This window comes from Accipiter gentilis, chromosome 10 (genome assembly GCF_929443795.1).
Source record: "Accipiter gentilis chromosome 10, bAccGen1.1, whole genome shotgun sequence".
NCBI lineage: Eukaryota > Metazoa > Chordata > Aves > Accipitriformes > Accipitridae > Astur > Astur gentilis.
In genome coordinates, this window is record NC_064889.1 from 24,073,417 (window position 1) to 24,094,926 (window position 21,510).

The following is a 21,510-nucleotide window of genomic DNA, read 5'->3' on the forward strand; positions in this document are numbered from 1 at the left end:
TGGAAATCTGGTAGTTTGCTACCAAACAAAAGAAAAAAAAAAGTTTTGGTTTTGCCGAACTGACATTTTCTGACACAAGAAAACATGTTGTCAAAAAACTTCCCAGCCACTCTGCTGGGAATACGCTCTTTGCCATCAGTCCCCAAGGCTGGAACGCTGGGGTGTTGAAATGTTACTACAGCCCTGGAAACTGTGAGTCAGCTTGTCCCCACCCACAGCAGATACTCGTGGGAAGGGCCTTGAAAAGCCTGGAAACTCAGCAGCTCTTGCCTTGTGGAGTTTCCATTAACCCATTAACATTAATTTCAGGTCTGGTGAAATGTGGTACTTGGCAAATTTCTGTCAGATTTTGTCCCTTTTTCCCCCCATCCCCTTCCTGATTGTGATAAATTTTGGAGGATATTTAATTTCAACTCATCCCTAAGCCATTTGGCTGCTGTGGCCCCCAATCACCCCCCGAGCCCTGTGGGACTGGCTGGACCTGGGCAGTGAATGCAGCACCCACCGCAGTGCCACTGGATCCGGTTGGGATTTGGATGGGGTCACTGGATGGCAAAACTTTCATCCCACTTGGAAGAAAGGTGCCAGTGCAAACTTTACCAGTGCAAAACCCTCCCAGCTGTATCGCTGTGCTGGGATATAAATGCATTGACTTGGGCACCTCCTGGCAGGGAAGAGGGTCGTGCAGCGATGTCCCAGCTTCACCAGCAAAAGACGTGCGGCTGCTCTGCTCCCCGTGGGGATGCCGGCAAAAGTCGCATGGGCGCCTGCCGTCCCTGCCAGCAGCTGGGCAGCCTGTCTGCCCACACCGGCGGTGGCCGCGGGGCATTGTCACGCACCGCAGGGTTGCCCCAAGCGGGTCGGGGTCTGGGTGCGATGCTGCCGTGTGCACGCATGCTCTGTGCACAAGCCCTGCTGCAGTGGGACGTGCAAACCCACTTTTGGGGCGCGAGGTCGGCGGGACGTGAGCTGTGCTTCCCGCAGGCGAATCCACCGTGCTGAAGCTAAGCCCCGTTTTCAGAGCAGTTTGTGCAAACCACTGACCTCAGGCTATCTCAGAGCCATCTGCAAACTGCATTTATTGCCGACTGGAAAACACGTGAAGGTAGCAAATCCCAGGTCTTAACTCAGCGTACGGTGATATGAAACAACCCGTGCGTTCCCCTGAAGCATGGCCTCGCGTATGTCCCAGGAGTGGTGGCAAAGGGCGGCTACGACTTGAGCCCAGAGGAGCCCGGGTGGGCTTTGCCGTGGCTGCAGCCCGCCCGGGACGTGGCACGTGCCGAGGTGGTGGGGTGAGATCACATCCTCTGCATGAAGAGTTTCAAGATGCCCAGGTCTGGGAGCATGGAGTCCAGCGGTTGTGAAATTCTCCATACAGGAAAATTCTTCAGACTTTTTTTTTTTTTTTTTTAACTTTGGATTTATCAAAATGCCTTGTTCTGATTTTAGCTTTTTCCATTTTGAAGACTGTCCAAAGTCCTATCACAGTGTGTTACCACACAGAGTATAACATTTGCAAGAGTAAAATGAAAAGTCGGTTTGAACTGGAAAATCATGGCAATGTCATTAAAACAAAGGAAACGGGACATTCTGATGTTGTCAAAACTTTTTTTCTCTGGTTCCTTTCAAAATCAGCTTCCAGCAAAACCAGCCTGATTTTATGAGGCATTTTAGTTTTTGGCAGAGCCCCTGGCTCTGCCGCAGCAGTTTTGTCGTGGTTTCTCTGGCCGGGCTCGTGCGCTCTGTGCCCCCATTCCTGGGTGGTGAAACGGGTGTGCAGTGTGTCCCCCAGCCTTCACCGCCTCTCGGCATCGAGTCCACGGGGTCCCCGTCTCAACCCCATTTCCCAGACATTAAAATAGTCTACCATTTGGGCTGTTAAAACATTACTTAAATGGCAGTTATTAATATTGTGTTTTACCTCTGCATCTTTCTCTTTGACCAGAAATGTATGAAATACTAGAGAGAAAAAAAAAGCAGAAAATGATGAGATTATTTTTCCTTACTGAAAACCCTGAGCGTGGCGATCCATGCCCGCAGGTTTGGGCTCTGCCGATGCCTTTGACCGTGCTGGCATGGATGCAATGGCAGCTCTGGACCCTCTCCCCCCACCCCGGCTGCAGTATGGCTTTGGGAAGATGTTGGTGCCGGTGCCCTCCCGGCCACCCACGGTCCTCCTGGGCCCAAGAGGATTTGGCTTTATATAGTACCTGGGAGATCCATGTCAGATAAGACTGGCAGGTTTTCAAAAGCCTCTCTCCAGCTTTTGTGCCAAGACCTATAGGATGCGTTCCAGAGCATCTCCCAGGAATGTTTGTTATTATGACAGGCAAAAAAAAAAGGGAAGGGGGGGGGGGGGGGGGGGACGACGACGGACGGCAGTGAAAGAGCACATTGCTGTTAATTACTAGAAATCCTTTAATAACCAACATTACTATAAATTATATGTGCATTATGACAAGTACAATTGAGTGCTCTGTTTTTCTTGCCCACGTTAGAGCACAGAACAATGTACTCTTGTTGCAAGAGCTGAAATGGATGGCACTCTGGGTGAAATCAGGACTTCTCCATTGCATACCTGTGCCCGCAGAGATGGTCGGCCGCCCCGGGCCCCATGAAAGCTCCATTGTTCTTCGTGCCATATTGCACGCACCATGATTATAAAGTGTTGGATAAGCAGTAAGATGTTGCTTGCTGAAATAATAACCTATCCTTAGTTTAAACAGTGCTATATTTAAGATGTATATATATTTAAATGTTGGTAATTGCACATTTGTGACATAATTTGGATGACAGTTTGCAAAAACGATATTGGGAAAAAAAAGCATCAGCTGCATCTAGGGAGGTAAATCTTGGGGTCATGCAGGACAGATAGATCGATGCGGATTTTAAACAAGCGCTGGAACCTCTCTGGAGCAGCCTGGGGATGGGCAGGGATCCTGCCTGGGTTTGAGATCCAGGAAATCCCCATTTCTGCTTCCATGTCTGAAGCTGAACCTTTTTTGCAGCCCTTCCCTGCCTTTTAACTTGTCTTTATTCCCTGACGTGAAAAAAAGGCTAATAGCATTTTCCTACCACAGTGGGATGTTGGCCGACACTCGTAAATAACTCTAAAGCGTGACAGAGGTGTAAAAATGTCACTTGCTCTGCAGGTTGGTGAGAACACTGGGGTTTAGCATGGCCATCATGGGAGGTTATTTCCACACAAAGTGAGTCAGTACCCAAATAACATCATATGTTTTTACTCCCAGTTTGGTTTCTACGTAGGGAGGGAGCCCATCAGAGGAGGACAGCGCTGCACGGGACCATCAATCCCCCTATCTGCAGCAGTTCGGAAACCCAGTGGCAGAGGGAGCAGGTCCCTTACAGGATTCATATGATTTTTTACATTGCATTTTTAACAAGCCAACGGCAAAAAGGGCAGGTGAAAAGGAGCTTTGCCCGTGGTCCTACAGGTCAGTAGGGGCAGAAGTGACCCCAAAGTCAAAAGACCTGTTTACACGTTATACCTCTGTGGCACACGTGTATTGATTTTAAATGGAGTATTTTGGAATCCCTTACTTTAAGATGATGCACACAAATTAAGTTTGTTGTAAAAAAAATTGTACTAACTTAACCGAGTGTCTTTAACTTATGTTCTTAGGCGTATTAGCGCAGGTTTGGGGAAATGTGGGCGTAAGCCTTCAGTTATGGCAAGAGCTACCCAAAGATGCCAAGAGAAAAACTACGAACATTCAGGCTGTCTACCATCTGTTGGCTGAAATACTTTTATTGTTTTGATTTGGGGTTGTTTTGCCTTTTTTTTTTTTTTTTTTTTTCCTAGCCGGTCAACTGCTGGGAAATAAAATTGCCGAGATTTACTTTTGCTCATTAGGAACGTTCCCCAGGGGGTTCTCGGGCTGATCCTGCGGACAAAGCTCCTTCACTTTCTGCTCTCGGCCCCAGGTTCCCACCGACCCATACGAAGCCGCTGCCCACGGGCGAGGGGAAAGGCCCTTCGCCGGCCCGCGGAGCCGATGCGGCGGAGGCTGAGCGGACCCCCCCGCCGCCGCCGCCGCCGCCGCCACCGCCCGCGCCGCGGCGCTGCTCGGCGCCCGCCCGCCCGGCCGCCCTCCTCCGCGGGGCCGCGGCCGCGGCCGGGGCACGCCGCCCCCCGCCGGCAGCCGCTTCCCGCCGCCCTGGGCCCCCGCCGCGGCCGCGGCGGCGGCGGCGGCGGCGGCGGGCGCTAGGACCCGGCGCGGCGCGGAGCGCGGCGCCCGCGGAATGTCTTTCATTCACGGGCACGCCGCGCCGCGCTGGGGCGGGAGGGAGGGAAGGGGGGGGAGGAGGGGCGGGGCTGGCGCCACGTCCGGACCAATAGGCGGCGGCGCGGCCAGGCGTCACGCGGCGACGGGCCAATGGGCGCCCGCCGGGCCTGAACTTTTGCCACGGCGGACAAGTTGATACATCGCGGAGGTGTGTCCCGCCGCGGCGGCTCCGGCGGGGGGAGCGGCCTTAACCCCTGCGCCGCCGCCGCGCCGCTCTGACCTACTTTCCCCCGGGCGGCCGCGGCAGGGCGGGCCCCCCCACCCCCGCTCCCCTTCCCGGTGCCCGCGGGGCAGGCCACCACCACCCGCCCGCTGGAAGCGCGGGGTGGTGGCGGTGCGGGGCGGAAGGGGGCTCCCCCCGTTGCTGAGGGGCGGCAGCGGGTCGCGTGTCCCTTTAAGAGTTCGGAAACTTGAGCCGGTGTTTGCGCAACACTCGGTGCCGCGCGGAGCCGCCAAAGTGTCTAGACTGGCACATGATGGGCGGCAGCCAATCGCGCCGCCGCTCGCGAGGGGCCCTGCGTGCGCGCCCCAGCCACACAAAAGCCAGCGAGGGCGGGCGGGCGCGAGCGAGCGCGGAGGCGGCGGCGGCGGCGGCCCCGGCAGCGGCGGCAGCAGCAGCAGCGGCAGCGGCAGCAGCGGCGGCGGTAGGCGCCGCGCGCAGGGGAGCGCGAGGACCCGCCGGCCGCGGGAGCGGACCGCGCTGCGCCCCCGACCGCGGGACCTGCGGCCGCGCCTCTGGGATACGTACAACTCACGTGCTGACACCGGCCTTCGCTCTGGGTTCTGCTGTTGGTTTTTTGATTTTTCCTCTTTTTAATTTTTGACTTTTTTTTTTTTTTTTTTTTTTTTGCTTACGGGGGGGTTTGCCTTTTGTTTTGTTTTCTCTTGGGGTTGGTGTTTTTTGGTTTTCGTTTTTTTTTGACTATTTTTGGCCGAAGGCAATCGGTATCTCCGAGCGCGGACCCGGCGCCGCTTCCCCGCCGGGCGGCACCCCCGCGCCGGGGCACTCCCCTCCACCCCGGCCGCCCCCCCCCCGTTGTATGGTGGAGCCGCCGAGGGGCGCAGCCGAGCGCTGCCCCGGCCTCTCCCCGGCCCCGTCCCGCACCCCCGCCGGCCGCTCCCCGCCTGGCCCCGCGTTGGCAGCCGATGTAGGGCACGGCGCGGCGCGCCCGAGCCCCAGCGCCGCCACGGGAGCGGCCCCGCACCTCCGCGGGCGTCGGCGCAGCCCCCGCGGCGCCGTCTATGCCCGCGCCGCGCTCCCTCCCCGCCGCCTCCCCCATGGTGCGGCCCCGCCGCGGGCCGTCGGCGTGTTCGCTGGGCAGGGCCGCGGGGAAACCGCCGCGCCGGGTGCTGCGGGCAGCCTGCGAGGGCGGCGGGTCTGAGATGAGATAAAAGCCGGCGGCGGAGCGAGGAGCCCCGCGGAGGGGCCGGGGGGGGGGGGGGGGGCGGGGAGGGTGGCGGCGGCGGCGAAGAGCGACGCGACCCCCGGCCGCCCGCCTGTCGTATGTTCAGGTCCAAACGCTCAGGGCTGGTGCGGCGACTTTGGAGGAGCCGCGTCATTCCGGACAGGGACGGCGGAGATGGGAGCGCCAGGAGCGGCCACGACCTCGGAGCCACCGGTAGCTTTAAAATCCCGGAGAAAAACCCTTCGGCGGAGATCCGCGCGGTAGCGCGCAGCCTGCTGCGGGAGGCGGAGGAGCGGCGCGGCGGGGCGGCGGGCGAGGCGGCGCCCGGCGGGGACCCCATGGCGGAGCGGCGAGGGGCCCGGCTCCGCGTCCCGCCGCGGCGGGAGGGCGCCGAGGGGACGAGCCCGCGGCGGGCTCAGGAGAGCGACGGCCGGACGGTGACCTGCTGCCTCTTCAAGGAGCGGGAGCCGGGCGGCCCTCAGCCCGACCCCCCCGCCGCCGCGTCTGCCGCCGCCGCCGCCGCAGGCGTCCTCCTGCCCGGCCCCGACGGCGCGGCCGACGGCGGCTCCCCGGAGCGGCGGGGCCGGGAGACGCGGTCGCGGCTGCTGCTGCTGGAGCAGGAGCTGAAGGCCGTCACCTACTCGCTGCTGAAGCGGCTGAAGGAACGCTCGCTGGACAGCCTGCTGGAGGCGGTGGAGTCCCGCGGGGGCATGCCCAGCGGCTGCGTGCTGGTGGCCCGCACCGAGGTGCGCCTGGGGGGCCAGGCGGCTCCCCCCCACCTCCTCCTGGGCAAACTCTTCCGTTGGCCCGACCTGCAGCACCCCGCCGAGCTGAAGCCCCTCTGCGAGTGCCAGAGCTTCGGCGTCGCCGACGGACCCACCGTCTGCTGCAACCCCTACCACTTCAGCCGCCTCTGTGGGCCAGGTGAGGAGCGGCGGCGGGGGGACGACGACGACGACGGTGTTGGGGTCGGCGTCCTTCCGCCCCTCCTCCGTTTGGGGGTTCGGGGCTTCTGGCCCCTTACTTGAACCCTCCTGGGCAGCCCTGCCCCGGCCCCGCGCAGCGGCGGGGATGCGCGGCCGGGATACGCCCGGCCCGGGGTCCCCCGGGGCTGGCATCGCCCACCCCCCAGCCGACAGCGGTTCCCAGTTGTGCTTCAAAAGCCCATTCTCTTTTTTTTTTTTTTTTTTTTTTTTTCCCCCCCTCTTCCCCCCCGCCCCCTTCCCGCGGAGGTTCCCCTGCTATTTAGGTGCTGAAGGGGCGATAATACGCAGTTTGCATACTGCTGGCGCCAGCCTGGCTCGCTGTTGATCGGGGAGCCGGGCAATTACCGCCGCCGGCTTAAAGCCGCAGGGCCCCGCCGGGCGCACCGGGACGGCGGCCGGGAGGGGGCCGCGGGGGATGCCCTGGCCACGAGAGAACCACGAACCCGCGTGGAAGGGGTGGGGGAGCCGGGGCTCGTGCATTCCTCGGAGTTTTCTTATTTCTAACCGTGGGTAGAGGGGTCCCGGAGGACACCAGCCTCCTGCTGACGGTCCCTTTCTTGGCAACAGCTTTGAGATTTATTTTTTTATATTATTATTTATTTTGCAATCCGGGATCCTGCCTTGCTTTGCAACACTTGTTTGAAAGAAACTGTGCTGGGCATGGTACCCCAGAAGATCACTAGAGGCTGGAAGGAGCATTTTTTGCTTCAGTTGGGGGTAGATGTGCATATGTAGGAACGGTGCATTGATTTTTAGAAACGGGCAAAGTTTCCCAGGTGCTTTCCTGCAGCGGCAGTAGTTTTCCCAGCGCTGTGCAGAGAGTAGGAGAGAACAGAGTTTTTATGGAATGGCTCCTATCATTTTGATAGTGGGTGTCTGTGCCAGGGCCCCACTTGCTCCAACCAGGTGCTGGCAGCCCGCGGAAGGCCTGATGTCCTTTTCTGCAAGTGTTTGCATGGTTCCCTGCAGAGACCGTCCCTGTTTGTGTTTGTCACCCGTTTTACTGAGGAGTGACGTAGCTGAGCGGTGTGAGAACCTCACACTGCGGTGCTTTGAAGAAGTCCCCTGGGGCAGCAGGTCTGGCTCTAGCATGGGACCAGCCCGCTGTGCACTGCGTGGGTCGGCCGTTACGTCCAGATTGGGACATTGGCTCCATTATTTTTCCTTTGAGGCTCTTAGGTGCCCTGTGAGAAGAGCATCTTGCTGCTGGGCAGCTTGCTCCGTTAGGGGGGGGGATGAGGAGCCTTTCCTGAGGAGCAAGAAATGACCACAGGCTATCCTAGAGCCATCACACGGGGGGTGCTGAGTTTTTTGATGAAATAGCCCAAGCTGAGCTGCAGTTGTTGGGCTGAGTGCCTTGGTTTTGGATCCCTTGGAGAACTGAGGAGCACACCCACCCTTGCTTCAGTGGTCTGGGGCCAGTGTGATGCCATGGACTTTCCAGGACAATTTCTCACTGAAGTCAGAGTCTGCTCGGTGCTGGTGCCGTGATAGAGCCCAGCTGGCTGCACGCTCCTCAGTTTTAGCAAGTTACAATTCTAGAAAAAAAAATCACTGCCATAATTCAGAAGAAAAATACCCTCTAGCCAATGGAAGAAGTCGATGGTAGGACCTTCTTCAGCTTTTTGTATGGCCTTGACTCTTAGAAGCACAGCAAGAGCCAGTTAGATGACCTGATTCAGCAAAGCACTTCTAAGGACTTGCTTAACTTGAAGTGCATGGTTGCTGATGTGCTGCTGCTTAAAGCTGAGCATGTGCTTGGGAGCTTTGCCTGGATCGAGGTCGGCAGGAGAGGCTGAGCACTGCTGCGGGGTCACGGGATGCTTGTTGGAATGGACCAAAGTTACTTTGGTGGCTCGTTGGCTGAAGCCAGCCTGGCCCCTGCTGTCAGGCATCCTGTGCCAAGAAAGGAGTGACTTTTTGTGGCCTGACACCCTTTTTCAGTCATAATGTAGTATTTGGGGAGCTTTTGTCAAGTCTGTGTGTGTGTTTGAGCCTTGGTTGTCTTCGGTGCAGATGATGAAAGCATTGTTCTTTGGGAGCAATGTGCCATCTTGTGTGCTTTGGGTCAGGGGCGCCCAGGCAGGAATGCAAGGCAGGAGTGTAGGGGAGAACAGCAGCGTTTTTTTGGTAGTAAAGCCCATTTAGAAAGGTCAAGGTGGAACTCCCCATTCTTCAAAGATTTGGAAAACTCTTGGTCTTGAGTTGCTTCCAAGTGGGTTTTCTTCCAGTGGATGTTTGTAACCTTGGAGGAGTTCCTACCCCGAAACAGAAAGTGTGAGGGTTTCGTTGATAAACCGAACACGGCACTAACATAAAGTTTTGTTTTTCCAGAGTCTCCACCACCTCCCTACTCTCGGCTGTCTCCTAATGATGAGCAAAAGCCACTGGGTATGTGTTTTCTCTCTTTTGATCTCCCGGCAGCTCTTTCATGGTGTAGTCCTGGTGTTGGTTCTAAGACATCCCTACGTGGCACGTCAGGCAAAAGCCAACAAGTTGGGATTTTATGGCTGCTCATTATTTCTGAGCAAGCATCAGCTGAAGGGTTTTAAGAAGTAAATGGATGTCAGTTTATCATACCAAATTATGGTGTAGACACATGCATATTTTCCAAAATAATATGAAGCGCTATTTTTAATGAAGGCATAATGAAAGGTTACCAGACGTCATGTGTTGTCTGTGTGTGTAATCTGCGGGATGACGGAGCGGAGGGGGAGTGGGAGCTCCTGGGTGCCATTTCCATAAAACCCTGTCTGCGCTGCGCCACAGAGGAACTGGCTATTACCCTTCCTCTGCTTATTAAAATGAGATGTAAACTCTTAGAAACTTGGCGCTGTATAATTGCGGAATGGCGTTTCACTTTTCCTGATGAATTATAAAAGCTTTTTTTTAAAAAAAAAAAAAAGCTGGGGAAAGCAGCTTGGGTGGGTAGGCTGGGCACGAAGCGAAGGCTGCTAGAGAGCCTGGCACAACGCAGCCTTGGAGCCTGGTCCTGCATGGTGCACACTGGCTTGGAGATGTTTTGAATTGGCATCGCTGCATCCTGACTGACCTTTCTCAGTGCCCGCTTCTTGCTCAAGTAAATGGGAAGCAAAGACACGGGAGGTAAGGGAGGAATCCCACATCCCTCTTGGTTTCTTGCCGGGATCGGTGCAGCTGTGGCTGCGTCTGGAGCATGGGATTTCTCCCTTCGTCCTGTAGTGGGTGGCTCTGATTTGCGGAGGGGGTAATGACTGAGGCAAGCTGCTTTCGCTCCCCATCGGGCAGGGACAGGGCGGAGACAGGCAGGGTTTGCCAGGGTGATAGATAGGAGCGGAATGGTGCGCCTGTCCCACCCAGCCCCGGGGAAGGTGGGAGCTGCCCCGTGCCAAAGGTGAGTCCCTGCCCTGCCAGGCTTGGGAGCTGCCTGTGAACAGCCGCTCAGCTGGTGTGTGCACGCTGGCTGGAGGCACCGGCTCCTTCATCACCACAGCCGGGCTGTGGCACAGGGCAGTGACCAGAGCGTCCCGCAAAGCAAAATTTGCTGGTCGTTGAGTGGTTTGGTTATTTTTTTTCTTCCTTTTTTTTTTTTTTTTTTTTTTTTTGTTAGGTGTGGAGGCACAAAAAAGGAGTAGTCCCTCCGTGCACTCCCCCTTCCAAGTTAATTCCCTTTAGAAACTGCTTGTGCTGCAGGGAGAGATGATAGCGAGTGACATGTGACTTTATTAAAACAACAGCCAGGGATTGAAATTTGCTTCATTGGCTTGTTTGATTGGAAAAATAATAGTTAATCTGTGAGCAAACAGTTGAGCACTTAATTAGAGGGGTGTAAGCAAGAGAGAATAACAAAGACTCTTAACTTGTTAAAACAAAGTTTCCTTTGCTTCAGCAAAGAGGAAGGAAGGAAGGAAGCAAGAATAAACAGCTTCAAGAATTTTAATGGTGATAATTAAGTATAGTAACTACGAGTTGTTTAGAGGCTTAATGTAACTTTATCCAGTAAGCACCAAGTTCCTACTTGTTTGATCAACTTAACTGCAGTTATTTTTGTGGTTGAAGCAATTCAAACCTTGCATTTGCATGGTAGAGGTACAAAGTTAAGCGTTGCTTTCTGGCCCAGTGGAGGGAGAGTTTCTCTCGGGGAGGTGACGGGAAGCTGAAGAGCTATGGGTGCTCACGTAGCGCTTGCAAACGCAGGAGGACTAAAAGCGTTGTTGTTGTTTGTTTTTCCCCCTCCCCCCAGATCTATCAGATTCCACGTTGTCTTACACTGAAACAGAGGCTACAAACTCACCCAACGTCACGCCCGGAGACTTCTCAGGTTGGCAGATGTTTGCGCCTTCCCGCACGCGTGGTCTGCGCCGGGGAGCTCGTGGCTGGGGCAGGACAGCAGGAGGAGACGGGGGGTTGCGGTACTTGCTGTTGGTTCATATTCTTGGTGTGAAAAAAAGGAAAGAAAGAACAGCTATTGGGGTTGATTGTTCAGAGGCGTCTGCGCTCCGCGTGTCGTGATAAGATGCTGTTTCTGGGGTGAGTGTGCTGCGGCAAGCAGGGACGTTTGGGAGGTGGCCATGGGGCTGCACATGTCCCCTGTGGGAGCCACCTAGACCTCGTCCGAGCCCTGGGGTCGTGGGCTGGCGTGGGGCTGGCCTGTATGCCGTCACCATTTGCGTGGCAGGAGCAGTGGGACCATTTCAAACAATGCTGCTTTGCGGTGGTTCTTGCTGAGTCCATCCAGCTTGCGTTACCTGTTGGGTCCTGGCCCTGCAGTGCAAACCCTGCTTTTGTGAGCAGGGCTCCCAGCTACGATGCCATTGAAGCTCCCGAACAAAGCTTTGCTTAATTAGGTCCTGGTTTTTGCTCTGCCCCACCCCAGCAAGCTTTCATTCATTTAATGGTGCTCTGTAAGGCCCCGGGGTGGTTTTACCTGCAAGCAGGCAGAGAGAGAGTTGGGGCTTTCATTTGCTTGGCGCTGGGCTCTGGCTGCGGTGATGGTTTCCCGTCCTTCCCCTCTGGTTTCCCGTCTCAGCCTGGGGGCTGGCTGCATGGAGGGAAGGAGGGACCTGTCTGTAGGACCAGGTTTAATTTCTGTGTCAGAAATGACCAGGTTTGAGACCATGGTCTGAGAGCTACGATGAAGACGGACAAACCTTCGTCCCGGTGAAGCCCCACGTGCCTCCTTCAGCGGTTGGGGTGGGCTTCGCGGTGGCGTGGGACCTGGGCACTTCGGTGCCGGGTTGCTGAGCACATGGACGGGGCTTGCTGCTCTCTCTGGGGGGGATGCTGTAGGTCAGCAGTGGTGGAGGAGACCCTTGGGGTACTGGTCTGTTAGCCACGGCTTTTCTTTTCTCGTTTATGGCCGGTTTGGTGAGACCTGTGACTTCCTTGGGATGTTTAAGCCGATCCTGACTCTGCAGCGCTTTAAAGTGCATTTAAACAGCACGGCACCGCAGCGTCGTGGCATGGTGGCACATTTCCCTCCGGGGATTTTCCCTTCTCCTTCTCCTTTAAGGTTCTCCTACTGTGGTTGGTTTTGCCGCGGTGCTGCCGCGTGCCGAATCCAGCGGGCCGGCCTGCCTTGCTTTTGTTGTGCTGCCAAGTGTCCATAGCAGGGGAACAATTGATAGCCAGGAGTTGGATTGTTCAGGGTTGTGCTATAATAAATATGTGTTTGCAATTCCTAACAAACATTCCTCGGGCTGGATACACATCCGTAAAGCTCCCCATGCCCATGGTTTTTATTGTAACTTGATAATTGCCATTAATTATAGCAGCCGAGTTTGAAAACCGGGGTTCCTAAGGATGTAATGGTTTAGCTTCTCTCACAGCAGAGTCCTTTATGGGACATCTGGTGGATTTTCTGGAATAGAAGAGAGATTTTAACTTTTACTTGAACAATATAATGCTAACACGTGACTGAGATTGTACTGAAATCGGATACCTCCTCTCCCCCTGTGTAGTTTCCAATAGTGTAACTTTTAATAAGAGTCTGGGGCTGCGTGATTTATTTCTCCCCAGTGCTCGTGATTGCTGAAAGAGGATAAGAGCGTCACTGAAGTTAACCCATACTTGTCATCATGGGGAAGTAAAGGGGGAAAAAACCACTTAGACTCTAGTCTCTCTGCCATATTTCAGTTTGTTTATTCTCTGTTTCAACTTATTTAATAGGTCTGCTTGAAACGCAGGCCTGTGTAAATGATACACAAAGCACGTGGTCTTCCCTGCCTTTTCTTGTGTGTACCGAAGGAACTCAATGTGCATTTAACTCCCGTTCCAAAAATAAGTACGTTTTGGATCTAGCATCAAGCCACTACTATTTATTGCTTCAGCTTTGATCATCAAAAAGGCTTTTCCTACTAAAACCACAAAATTCAATTTTGGATAACAAAGAGAACCATTCTTCTACTGTTATTCGTTTACTTGATCAACTTCTAAACAGGAAGTTTTAGCATGAAGTCAAAAGATCATCCCTGTCGTCTGTATAAATTTTTTAAAAAAACAATAATGCCTGTTTTTGAGTAGACCTTTTCATGGCTATAATACCACTCTTAAAAATAGGAAAAAGTTTTCAACGAACTAGGAGGTTTACTATAAAATTCAGAGTAACAGTCAGTGTTAACTAGAAGCACAAGTTGTGAATAGTTGTGCGGATGTGACCTGTGTCAGGAGCTGGACTGATGGATGATACCCCAGAGTCCTGTTCATCTGAGGTTCAAAGCGTTTGGGTCATGAAATGAAGCTGTCTGTCCAAGGATCAGTGTCCAGCCACAGCATTTCCCTCGGATTGGGGGTGCTCCTGATTTCTCAGTGAGGTACAGTGGCTTTGGAAGGTCTGGGTTGATGGGAAAAGGCGCTTGGAGGTGTTTGATCCCAAAGTTTCCATCTTCTGAGCTCAAGCAGTGTCACATTCAGGCTTGCGGGAATACGAAGAGGGCCTCCATCTTTTCCTCATTGTATTTCTGCAGCCATGCACACCTGGGGAGCAGAGGTGAAGAAAACCGGCTGCTTTGGGAGTTGGATTTTGATGAGACGCTTCCCCTGGCTGGGGTCGTGCCCATCCCCTGGGTGTCGTCAGAGCCTTGGCCAGTGTTGGCGTCCCTGCAGCTCCCCCGGCTGGACCTGGGGAAATACCAGGGAAAGGGCAAAATCCAGCAAGGCAGAAACAAAAGCTCAGCCCTGTGACTCATAATTGGTGGAACATTTGTAGTAATTTTTTTTTTCCCTTCCCCTCATACTTGGCTCCTCTACTGCATGCCAAGAAGCTGCTGTACCCGTTAGACTTGCCAGGCTGCTGCTGCGGGAACTGGTTCAGTACAGTGGGGATGTGCTGGAGCAGATGATGTGGGCCACGGGCTTTGGGATTCCCTGCCTTCCCCTAAATGCCACGGGGCTATCCCTCACCTTCCCTGTGAAGGACCCTCTCTTAAAAACCATGAAATAGCCCTGCTTCTTGGCACTCCACTTGCACAGCACGCTGTGTCGGTTTGTCTTGCTGGCTAAAAAAGCCCCATGAATTTCTACGAGTAGCAACCAGAGTTCATGAGTGGTGGCATTAAATTCTGGAGGGCTTAAGGACCGTGCAGGAGGGGAAGGGTTGAGCACAGGTAGGAGGGCAAAAGGTGGAGCAGCCTCCCGTAGGTCTCCATGCTGACTTGACCATCACTTGTGGCCACTGCAGGTCTGGAGCAGCTTGTCCATCCTCTTAGAGAGTGCAGAAACGTCAGGGCATCGGTTTTCTTTGGAAAATTAATAAATTATTATCCTTATTAATAAATAAGCATGAGTCATTAGCTGTAGGAGCAGACAGGTGGTGACGGGTGCAACTCACAGCCACCTTGCAACAAAGTCCCCAGCTGCCGTGCGGAGGTCCTGCGCCGGCTGCGTGTCTCCATTGAAGATAGTTAACGAAGACTATGCCTGCAGCAGTCAGTGCCAAGCTCTTACGATAGCTATTTTTCCTCAAAATGAGCCACTCATCACTAGAGCCTGTCTCATGTGTCCCTACATGCCTGCTCATTACTCCTTGCTTAATCGGGAGTTATACCAGTGTTTGCGCAGAAAATCTCATTGTTCGTATGGAAATGCCTTTGTGAACCGATGTTGCCCGCGAGGCTCGAGCCCTGTGTGTGGCAGGGTTTTCCAGAGAGAAAGGGCTCCTTGCCAAGAGTGGGTGTCTGTGTCCAACCCCTTTAGTTCTGCAGCATGCCGGGGGACTGCATCCTGCATCTGGTTGTTGGGACAGGGACCAGCCGAGCCGGTGCCTGGAGTTCGGGGATGCTCAGCACCGGGTGTGTTCAGATAGGAGAAATGAGGGTGGCTGGGTGCTCAGTAGTGCTCCTGAGCAGAGAGAGGAGGAGAAATAACAGCTACCGGGGAGAAGTGAGAGCTGGGAGTGGAGGAGAAGGGCAGGAGGAGAGTGGGGATGGCAGGGGCTGGTGAGAGGGGTTGCACCAGCAGCAAGAAGCCACGGAAGATGCTGCTTTAGATTTTTCCAAAATCACTAATATTTTTTTCTAGACTTTGAAATCAGTTAACTTCCTGTGTGCTAACAAGTTTCAGCTCTGGTAGCTAGGAACGCACATCCGAAAGAAGAAATTGTGAGTTGGTGGCTTGCTGGAGGAGTGATAATTCCTTTCTGCACTGCGAAGTGATGGGGAGCTGTACCCAAAAGTGGAAGCACACGAGTGAGTCTGCTTAGAGCAGCTCTGCCAAAGTCTAGTTGATGACGGACTCTGTGTAGAGATGAGCTCTGCTCAGTGACATCCTTTGTGTTATACCCTCCCAAGTTGGTGGAGGATAACTGTGAATTAGTGGAGAGAGGAGAAACAAAGAGAGACTGAATGGGCTGGAGCTTACTTAAGTAAGCTTTTTTTCAAGGCCTGGGAAGGTGGAGAAGTTGCTTGCAGGACAATGGGGGGACTGGGGGTGTTGGTATTGGGGAACAGGGTCCCTGTACTCCTAAAGGGAAGGAGGAAGGCAGGAGCATGCCCATCCATCCCAGCTGATGACTCAGTCCTGCTGAAGCGATGCCACGGCTCCAAAGTGAGAGCCGGAGGGTTTTTTCTGCTTCCAGCAATATTTAGGATGAACTTAAGGAAGCATATTTTAAAACCCACTGAATGGAGAAAGTGAACGTCTCTCTTCCTCTCCCCCCAGAAATAACAGACTGCAAGGATTTATGCTAACAAGGAAATTTATGAAGATCCTGTGTGTTAGGAGTAGGAAAAGAAAAAAAAAAAGCCTATTAAATATGTAAGGCGGATATGCGTGGAAACTGGGCAAACATTGCCCTTTCCAGATTGGGGGAGAAATTGTGAAATTACCTGTTAATAGGGGAAAAAAAAAAAGATATTTTTCTCATTAATCGGGCAGGAATTTCTTCTGGGGATGAACTGTTGGTTTTACAACTTTCTCATGATTGCCTCTGGCTTCAGCATGTCTCAGTGCCAGGCTCCCACTGCAGCCCTGGGCATGGGTGCCAGCTCGAGATGGCAGTGCCGTGGGCTGGGGGCTGCAGGTTGGGTCTGACCCAGCAGCATCGTGGAGCCTTTTTGTCCTTTCTTCCCCCTGTCCTATTGCAGAAACATAAATCCACTTTAAAGAAAAAAAAAAAAAAAAGGCAGAGCATATCTGTGCATCCAGTTTTAATCACAGACAGATGTTTATTTGGGCCAGTAATGGTTTTGGTTTCCTTTTTCTTTCATATTTAACTTCAAGTTAGCTGGCGTGTCTAACCCTGCGCAGTCTATAACAATCAGGGTTTGGCTAAAAACTTCTCTTGTCGGAGGAGTGAGCCTGTTGCCAAGAGCTACTTCTTTGATGCAAAAAAATACATCCTGGAGGTGCTTTGTCAGATGTTTTTATATTAAACATTTTTCCTCCATAGTTTTAGTTTGCCAACGGGAAATAAAGTGCATCTATTTTCCAATGTGCTTCAGAGAGGAATTTTTTGCTCGGTGTGAAGGTTTGCCCCACGTGACTGTGGTCGGCCGTGAATGTTGGAATCCCCATCGGAGAGCATGACTGTGCAGCAGCATCCTTCCCGATGGTTGGGAGAACTTCAAAACAATAGCCTACCTCTTTGCTTTGGGTTTGTTCACGTGCAGCTTCTGGCCCTGCCTGGGGTTGACGTCAAAGGCAACTTTGCAAACTACAGGGTGAATCGCAGAATTAATCCCTGAAAGGGAAGATAGAGAAGCTCTCAGAGATGGCATCCCCAGGCTTTCAGCACCTGTCCCTTTCAGAGAGATGGAGGTGTGCTGTTTTATTCTACAACAAATGTCTTCCTGGGTTGATGGTAAATTCACTGGAGCCTGTAAGGTTTACAGGAGGGCTGCAGGGTTTTTTGCATTACGTTTATGCTTGCCACGGTGGGTGGCTCAGGTGGCAGCTCCTGGAGTTTAAATGGTTTTTTTTGTGTTTTTTTTCTTTGGAGCAGAAGGGAAAGGGAAGGGATCATTGATTCTGCAGCTGGGTGACCTCCTCGTTGCGTCCAAAGCCTGTTGATGGCAGTGCTTCATCCACGCAGAGAGTACTCCATTTGGGTTGTTAATATGCAGCTGAAGATGTTGTCCAGAGCATTGAGACTGAGCAAATAGACCTTACTTAGCAATTGAAGAAAAAGCACCTTAGGTCAAGCTGGGGAAGATACTCCCTGCACACGGTTGTTTCTCCATTAAAACCCTGCAGGGCAACTGATGTTGAGCCACCAAACCCAACAGCAGTAGCATTGAGGCCTGCAGGCACTTGCTCTTGTAGAGCTTGTGGATGACCATGCTTTGGTGACGATACACGTTCATGTTGCTGCCTGTACCCAGCGTGCCATCTGGAGAGCAGGAGGGGTGCCAGTGACCCCATCCGTGCAGAGCATGGGCCTCTGGAAGGAGGATGAAATTTCGGCAGTGGCCATGCAGCTGTAGAAGGGTTTCTAAAGCAAGCGATGCCTGTTGGTAAAAAATATCCTGTGGGTTATGAGTTTGCAATGCAAGCCTTTTGGTCTCGAAATTAATTTGGAGCTGAGCCAGGTTATTAACGTGGGGAGGGGAAATTAATTTTGTGAAGGGTGAGGAACCCCTGGGGAATTTGCTGGAGATGGGAAAAGAGATGGTTTGTCCTGAAGGTCTCTTGAGGAGGGAAATAAAGGTTGTTCTGAGGCTTTGCATCCCATGCAGTGAGAGAGCATCATTACCAGCCTCCAAAAATACTGTCTTCCAGGAGGGAAGGTATCTTCTGGACTGGGAGATGGAGAAATGTCCCTTTGTTATTAGCTGCACAAGTGCTTTGTGAGAGCAATGCCGTTCTCCAGCGCATTGATGGTGCTCAGCAGGGAGGACAGGAGGGAGCTCCCACAGCATCCTGCGTTCAACCAGGGCTACTGTGTCCCAGGGACCTGCCTGTGCTGAGGAGCTTCTTTAGTTGAGGCAGCTCTGGTGATGTTCTTCATCTGAACTGATGAAACAGTGGTGGACTCCCTTCTTCCCCTGTGTTTTTCCCTGCCAGGAGCCAGAAAGTCAGTGATTTTCCCAGGGTAGATGGGGCAGCTGTTGCAGACCTGTGAATCGAGCCGAAATTTCCCCCGTCACCATCCATTGCTTGAGTTGCTTCATGTGCAAGAACATCTTTCATCTTGGATTATTGTGATGGCTGATAGTACTGCTTTAAACCCTCCAACACAGGCAGCACTTAGAAAAATATGGACAGTCAGAGCTGTCCCTAGTCCAGAAGGAGGGGGAAAAAAAAAAAAGGGCAAAACTAGCTGCCAGAGCCTTAGGATCATCTGTTGGAGTAACAACACAGGCTGCCTGGTGCACAAGGGGTGGAAGAAGGTTGGTCTTATCAATATTTGGCCCCATGCCTAATGCAGGGATTAAAGCTACTTTGCAGATGATACCTCTGCACTTGTGCGTGTACACACAGCTCCCCAGCTCTGAAGGAGAATTTGCTGTGATGAAGCCAGGCGGGGTGATGCCCTGAAATGAATGTACCACAGGCAGAATTTGCGGAGCACCGTTTCCTTGTAGGTGATACACTGAATTCATCAGTACGTTTCTGCAGAGAAGGAGAGTTGCTCTTTCTTTCCCTCTCTTTACCTGGAACTGGGATGGCTTTTCGCAGCTAGCCTGGATGTTTTCAGCCTAGTTCTTGGAGTAAGTACAACACCCAGATAAAATATGTTTTTGTCTGTGGTTCATTGAGTAGTTACGATGTTTGGCCTTGAATCACAGAATAATCACATCCCTCACTTCTCCAAGCACCTAAGCATCACACTTAAAAAAAGAAACATCAGGAAGTAAGCAAGTTACTTAAAAGTAAATTAGTTTAATCTTTGTAGCCAAAACATTACATTCTTGCACCCTATTAGGAGCTGGATATGGCTTTCTAGGTAGTAAAAGTTCTTTTGATGTAACTCCGGTTGTCTTTTAAACATTGCATATCTGATGGCACGTCTTTGTTTGAACTTTACTTTTTTTCTGTGCCTGTGTTTTGCTTTTTAAACAGATTTGCTGAATACGGGACACAGTGTATTTATGACCTTTGAAAACGTTGAATGTTTTGAAGGAGGAATTTTGGCTTCTTATAGGGACCTTTAGAGAGAGGCTTGTATTCACAGTTACAGTAATAGATTTTTTTTTGTGGCGCTTTGATGAGTGAGAGGTGTTTATAGGCTTGATTCATAACTGAGTTGCTAAGGTTTTCCACGGAAATAACTTATTAAATCTGTGGCGCTCACCGAAACGATTGAAGTCTGTAGATTTGCTATTCATCAAAGGCACCTCCTTTACCGGACTCCAATACCTAACTCAGCATTTTACCTCTGGAGGATGCTCAGACCCGAAAGGGCTGTGCGGTGTGGGAGCTTGAGATGTGTTTTAGTAAGAAATACTAAAAAAAAAAAAATCCCAAGACAAACTGGAAAGGAGGAGGAAGGGAAAAAAAAAAAAGCTTCAGGAAAAACATCCCCTGTCGTTCGGAGCTGTTGATGGTTAAACCTGGCTTTCTGGAACACTGCTTATTTGTGTGGATTTTACTTTGCTGCTCGACAGCCGAAAAGTACATCCCTTTACTGCTGCTGGCCAGGCTGCTGCAGGCTTTGAAGTGCCTCGAGCCCCTGGAACCACAGGTTCAATTTACTGGCAAAGGAGACTCAGCTCTTTGTCCTTCCAAAGTGCTTGGGATTGGAGGGGATTAGGCACATGGCTGCTGTGATTCCCAATCCCACCGAGCGCTGCCATGTGTCCTGCTATGCTGTGGGCTCCAGGAGGGAGGAGAGGAGCATGCTGCCTCTCTGTCTTGTGTGGGGATCGAGGTGTTCGGTGGTGATTGAGGATGAGGAGGGGTGTTGGCTCATCGAGGTCCTGCCTTGCTCATGGGGTGTCAGGTTTGGATGGTGCTTGTCTCAGCAGCGGGCTGCACTCACTCTCCTGCCTGTTTTATGCCTTTCCTTTGGTTGATTCTCCCAGAAAGTGGGTGTTTAGCCTGGAAAAAAGCATTGCTACAGGGGCTTAGCACTTGGAGATGTTGATGAGAAGTTGTGCAATGCACCCCCAGCACTGGGGTCCGGGCTTTGGATGCTGAGAACTGTTGAATTTTTGTTTGGGTTTTTCTTTGGTAAGAACAAAAATATTTCGCATGGAAATGCCTGTCTTGGCTGACCTCTTCCAGAGTTGCTAAACACTGACTTGTAATGGCCTTTGCAGCTCCTGGGGCTGGAGCAGGGATTAAACGGTCTCCAGCGTTGAAGCGCTGGAGCGTGTTGCTGCCCCGCTGCCCTCTTCCTGGAGGTGCTTTTCCTTTGGTGAGAAGCCGAGCATCGCTTTGGTTCATCATCCCCAGCTTCGGATATGGGAAAATACTAGCAACATCAGAGGATATAAATACAATTAAAACCAAAGTCCTGTTCCTGCCCGAGCATCTGTTTAATCAGCCTTTTTTCAGCTGTTTCAAGACAAGCAGGTTATGCCGGTGGTTTGCTTCAACACCCCCATTGCTGGTGTGCAGGGCACTGGGGTTGAGCCTGTATTGGGGTTCAAGTTCTGTCTCATGTTGGATGGCAGCACAGGGAGGCTGAGCCGTGGCCACTGCTGAGCTGCATCCATCCAGCATTGTGTCCAGGGTACACAGTAATGCCATCCCACAGTGGTGATGGCGCAGTGCTCCGGGATGCAGCTGGCTGCTCTCAGCCCAGCCAGCCACCCTGAAATAACACAGTGCAGAGGTCCAGCCACAATCTGGACTCCTTCTTTGGCTGGTGGTAAACATACCCCTTCTTTTTTTTTTTTCCTTCTTTCTTTCTGTTTTTTAATGTATAAGAATTAACTCTGATGACCAGACCTGAATTCCCTCATACAATACAACCTGTTCCTACCTCTCCACGGGGATGCAAACTTTGGCTGGGAACAGACAGGCTGCGATGCTTCTCCATGCACTCGGCATTTTGTATTTCGGGTTATAAAAGCCCATGTACAAAACCTGCCAAAAAGTCAAATTCCCAACAGAGCAAGAGAGAGGGATCAGTAGAGAAATTGTTTTTTTCTTCACAGCGGTTTTCTGTTCCTGGGGGAGCAGGAGGCCTTTCCTGATGGTACAAGGGCCCCTTGCAGCGGAGCCCACGTGGTCCTGCCCTGCAGCATTCCCAGCCCTCCCCATCCTGCTCCAAGTGTGGTTCCCAGGGCAAACCCTGGACCAAAGCCCTCCTTCTCTCCCCGAATGGCAATTCATGCAAGTGCCCTCGTGTCACATTTGCTCTCCCAGCTGGACGCCGATGCTCAGCTGGACCTATTGCAGCTTGGCTGTCTCCCTGCCTCGGGTTTGAAGAGCTGGTTGCTGCCC

General features: G+C 52.6%; 1 protein-coding gene across 3 annotated transcripts in view; it reads left to right on the top strand.

The window, feature by feature from the left end:
• Positions 1-4,930: 4,930 nt before the first annotated feature.
• The window catches only part of SMAD6 (SMAD family member 6), a 50,616-nt gene continuing 34,036 nt past the window's right edge, over positions 4,931-21,510 (top strand). For 2 of the 3 annotated variants that reach the window (XR_007507466.1, XM_049812129.1), the window contains exons 1-3: positions 4,931-6,640; positions 9,037-9,093; positions 10,925-11,002. Coding sequence is in view for 2 of the 3 variants with exons in the window: in XM_049812129.1 (XP_049668086.1) it covers positions 5,815-6,640; positions 9,037-9,093; positions 10,925-11,002 (961 nt within the window). In the remaining variant the exon portion in view is untranslated. The remainder of the gene's footprint in view (positions 6,641-9,036; positions 9,094-10,924; positions 11,003-21,510) is intronic. The other variant, XM_049812130.1, reaches the window with a different exon arrangement.